The 4,282-nt window shown below is 41.4% G+C and overlaps 1 protein-coding gene across 1 annotated transcript; it reads right to left on the bottom strand.

Moving 5' to 3' along the window:
• Positions 1–274: 274 nt before the first annotated feature.
• Positions 275–1,106, bottom strand: LOC111170120 (malignant T-cell-amplified sequence 1). Its single transcript, XM_022564936.2, has one exon. It carries the CDS (start codon positions 958–960, stop codon positions 415–417), a length of 546 nt encoding a protein of 181 aa, XP_022420644.1. The 5' UTR covers positions 961–1,106; the 3' UTR covers positions 275–414.
• Positions 1,107–4,282: the final 3,176 nt, after the last annotated feature.

The raw sequence follows: 4,282 nt of genomic DNA, 5'->3' as shown, positions 1-4,282 counted from the left end.
TCTAGTACTCATCCCTTAAACGGTCACATGAATATAGTTGTTTAGGGTCTCTCTCCAGTCATTTTCTTCTCCCATCTAGCAACTGCACGCTCTTGACTTTGAAATCTATTTTTCTAAGAGATAATTTACCTGTTTGAACTGATATCTGCTTCAACAGACAAGGCAGCAAATCTAATCACTCCCCTGTAAACACACACACACCCTCACATATTCACAGGCGTACACACTCACACAGACACACACACATACAATGACACATGCACAGACATATGGATTCGTTCCAAAGCTTTACTTCGTCTATTTCCGGTTTTTAGCGTCTGTTGAATTGCTATCCACAGAGGTGCCGTCTTCATGCCGTCACACACAGATACTGCACGAGGTCCATGTTTAGCCCAGGCGCATTTCTTCTGAGGCTCATTTATACGTCTTCATGTGCCACAGCCCGTCATTTAAATAATGGATATTTTCGATCCCGATTCCTTTGTTGACTTTCTCGATTTCCTCTGCAGACATCTTCATGACTCCCACACAAAGGGCGTGCTGTTTTCCTTCTGCCATGATTGCAACCACCGTGTCCACCGCGGCGGGGTAGAGCTTAGCTCCGGGAGAGGTCAGGCCCGGACACATGATATTGGCTCCACTGAGCACAAACTTGATGGCTCCTTTATCAACCTGCTGGCGGGGCAGGATGAAAGGGTATTTGTGAAGCAGCCTTAGCGTTGGATAAAAAGGCCCTTCTCTTTGTCTAAAAAATAGTAACTCCCCGTTTACAGTGAGGATTTCTATGTGTTCGTGGCATCGCACTATTTTGACCGGATCCTTCTTAGGCATGATTTGATTCAGCCACGGATCGATACCAGGGAATTGCTCTATCAACTGGTTCTTAATACCTTTAATAACGGAAGTTTTCAACTGGATGCAGTTGGACACATTTTCTTTTTCATCAAATTTCTTGAACATGATCCAAGGTGAAGAGGGCGACGACAAGGAAGCGCCCGGAATCGAAGAGAAAACTGAATTACAGAGAGCCCGGCGGAGGCGCTTACCGGAGAACTGCCGACGTGGACGGTCGGTACGGCTGTTGTTAACCGGAAGAGGGAGGCGCTTTACGGCTTTCCGGGAAATCTACTTCCGCTCCTTGGAATGTGGCGTCGCACTTTCCGGCAGTATTTGGTCTTCCGGTTACTCTTCGGGGCGGGAATGTAAAAGGGCGGGACTTGAAAAGGAAGGGTGGTAGAGCAATCATTTTTGTTGCAGGAAGAGAAGAACGGAGGGAGCCTGTCTTCTATTTTTTTTAATTGGGAAATGGCTCACCATCTGTCCAATTACCCACGCCAGAAACCGGGGGACGAATGCTGAACGATAAGACCTCCTGTTCCGCACGGTCACGGCAAGGAGCCGAGTCCTGTGCGTTATTCCTCCTCCACAATCTCTCATGCTCTCACAATCTCTCGCTGGTTTAGCGCAGCTCCGAATACTCGCAAACAGTCGCTGCCTGTCACTTTCCCAGTTCTCTCCACTTGCACCCGGAGAGGAGAGGCTTTGCGGCCAGGCGGAATGCGAATGTTGTACGATTTCAATCCTTTTAAACACACCCAGACTCGTTTTATGGGCCGGCATACGGTCTCTTTTGGTGAATGTAACGGTGCTTCTGAAAATAATGGGCTCTCTGCTTTGTTTGGGTGCAGCGCTTCTCTATTCTTACTGATTTTCTGTGTGCTCATTCTGTCCGTTACTGAGCAGCATATTGAAATCTCCATGGTTGTGGAGCTCTTTCCCTTTTCAGTTCTATCAGCTTTGGATTTATAGATTTTGAAGCTGCGTTATTAGGTCCATACCCATTTCAAATTAATGTGGAAGTCACCCTGTTAATTAGGATTTTATCCGCTTAGGTTTTACTTGTCATCCAAAGAAGTGTGAGGCCCGTGAGGGCAGTAATTGTATATTTTATCTCTGTATTTTTTCACCCAGCACAAGATAGATCTGTTTCATACTACATACACAATAAGTGACTGATGAATAAATGAAAGAATGCTTCCTCTCCCCAAAGTTTTGGTCCCTTTGTTTCCCAGACAGTGCTTTGTGAAGAGAATAAGAGCAAATCCTTGCTCTGTGGGCACTTCTCTCCAATGACACATGCTTAATTTGGGAAGCCTGCACTGCAGCGGAATTGTAACAGGTACTGAATGTATAGTGGAAAAATAACATACATTTCCTCATTTTGGGGAGCTTATAGCACATGAGGGTTTTATATATGTGTGTTTTATACATATACATATATAATCATTATAAGGAATTGGCTCGCACGATTATGGAGGCTGAGGAGTTCCAAAATCAACAGTCAACAAGCCAGACACTCAGGAGAGCCGATGGTGTAATTCAGTTTGAATCTAAAGGCCTGAGGACCAAGATGGTATAAATTCCAGTCTGAGTCCAAGTCTGAAGGTAGATGAAGACCATTGTCCCAGCTCAAAAGCCATCCGGCGGGAGGATGGCCTTTTCAGGGGAGAGTCAACCATTTTGTTTTATTCAGGCTTCCAAACTGATTGGATAAGGCCTGTCCACATTAGGGAAGACAATCTGCTTTACTTTACAATTAAAATGTTAATCTCATCCAGAAACACCCAGAATAATATTTGATCAAATATCTGTGCACCCCGTGGACCAGTCAAGTTGACACATAAATGAACCATCACAGGGTAGACCATCTTAAATGAGGCAGTATAATGGGGTATTTATGTGTGCTGACCCTAGAACCCAGAAATTACTCCTTCTCCATCAGTTACTAGATTGAAATCCTGGAAGTTACTTAACTTCATCTGTGCCTCAGTTTATTCATCATGAATGTGTGGTTAACAAGAATACCCATCTCCTTGGGGTTGGGGTGAGAATTGCTAGAATTAATACTTATAACAAATGGGCTTTAAATATTTGACATAGCTATTATTATTAAATTAACATCAAAACAGTTACATAAATATTTTAAACACTCTTCACACAGGACACAGTACAACTAGCCCCCCATTTGTGCCTTCCTATTTATAGCTGAGTCTGTTCTGCTTCCCTAAAACTTCACTCCAGTCACTTTGATCCTGTGAAGTCACACACATCCAGATGCATCTCTGGTTATTTTATAAGCCGCTAACCTAATTCATTATATGTGGATTTTATGGGCTTAACTCTTCTTATAGGATGATTGTCTTTCTTTCGTTCTTAAGGATTGTCCCATTGTTCCAATCTGTGAAGTCATATGTATGAGCAGCATAAACGAGATGTAGAAACTCAGGGGAGGTAAAGTCATTACTGGCTAGAATGACTAGGGTGACCTGTCTAGATGCCAAATGGCTTAATCAGAAATGATCTGATCTAGACCTGGCTATCAGAGGCATGCACAAGGGATTTTGTAGTGAAGCTATTTTAAGCAAAGGACTTAAAAATTTTTAGTCTGGAGTTCCATAGCAATGAAAAATCTTTTTGAAGTTAATTATCCTTCTTATATGAAATCATACTCTTAATTCCATACCATGTAACTCTTCCCCAGGGTGCAACTTTCTTAGCCCACAAGCATCTCTTTGCTATCTACCATGAAAAGGGACACAAAGCTCTAGTTTTTGCTTCTAAATTCTTCAGTTAAAATGGAAAACCTCTTTTTAGACTTTATAAAAACTCACCTTCTCTAAAATCATGGGGCCTGGTTCTTAAACTTTATAGAAAAACCTAGGTCTTTGAGGCTGGCATACATTAGCATATTAAAGAATGTGATACACAAATGTTGCTTTAAACATACTAATATGTTAAAACATGACCAACTTATTCTGGTTAAATAATTTTAAATCAATTCAAAATTAATTAACCATATGGATTTTTAGAAGAAAGAAAGTCATGGCACAAAATTCAGTCTTTCGGGCCCGGGGTGTACCACTTCCTCAGTCTTATCAGCCCCCCTCTGTATCACTTTATTTCCTCATGAAATCAGAATAATATAGCGTGTACTTCACAAAGTGTACGGGGTAGTTATGAGGAATAAAAAGTACAGTATATAACGGACTTACCTAATAGTAGGAAACAGTATAAGTCCATTTTAAAGTGTTTATTTACTTGCAAAACAACCTTTATGCAATAGCGATAAGGTCTAAGATTATACCATATATGTTAAAAAATTACAGAAAATAACTGTAGCTTTGGATAATTTACTAAGTCAAATAGTCAAGAGATGCCAGAATTGAATTTTATATCAGTAATCTCAAGGGAATATGTAATCGACACATGGTGTTTATGTTGC

The sequence above is a fragment of the Delphinapterus leucas genome, chromosome 2, assembly GCF_059928025.1.
Source record: "Delphinapterus leucas isolate spDelLeu-1000000601 "Yukka" chromosome 2, BTC_Dleu_Yukka2, whole genome shotgun sequence".
Taxonomy (NCBI): domain Eukaryota; kingdom Metazoa; phylum Chordata; class Mammalia; order Artiodactyla; family Monodontidae; genus Delphinapterus; species Delphinapterus leucas.
Note: the sequence above shows the minus strand (reverse complement) of the source record. Positions and strands in the feature narration are given on the sequence as shown.

What these genes read in the sequence shown, in the direction of transcription:
- LOC111170120 (XM_022564936.2), bottom strand. Translation starts at nt 960, where the DNA reads ATGTTCAAGAAATTTGATGAAAAAGAAAATGTGTCCAACTGCATCCAG.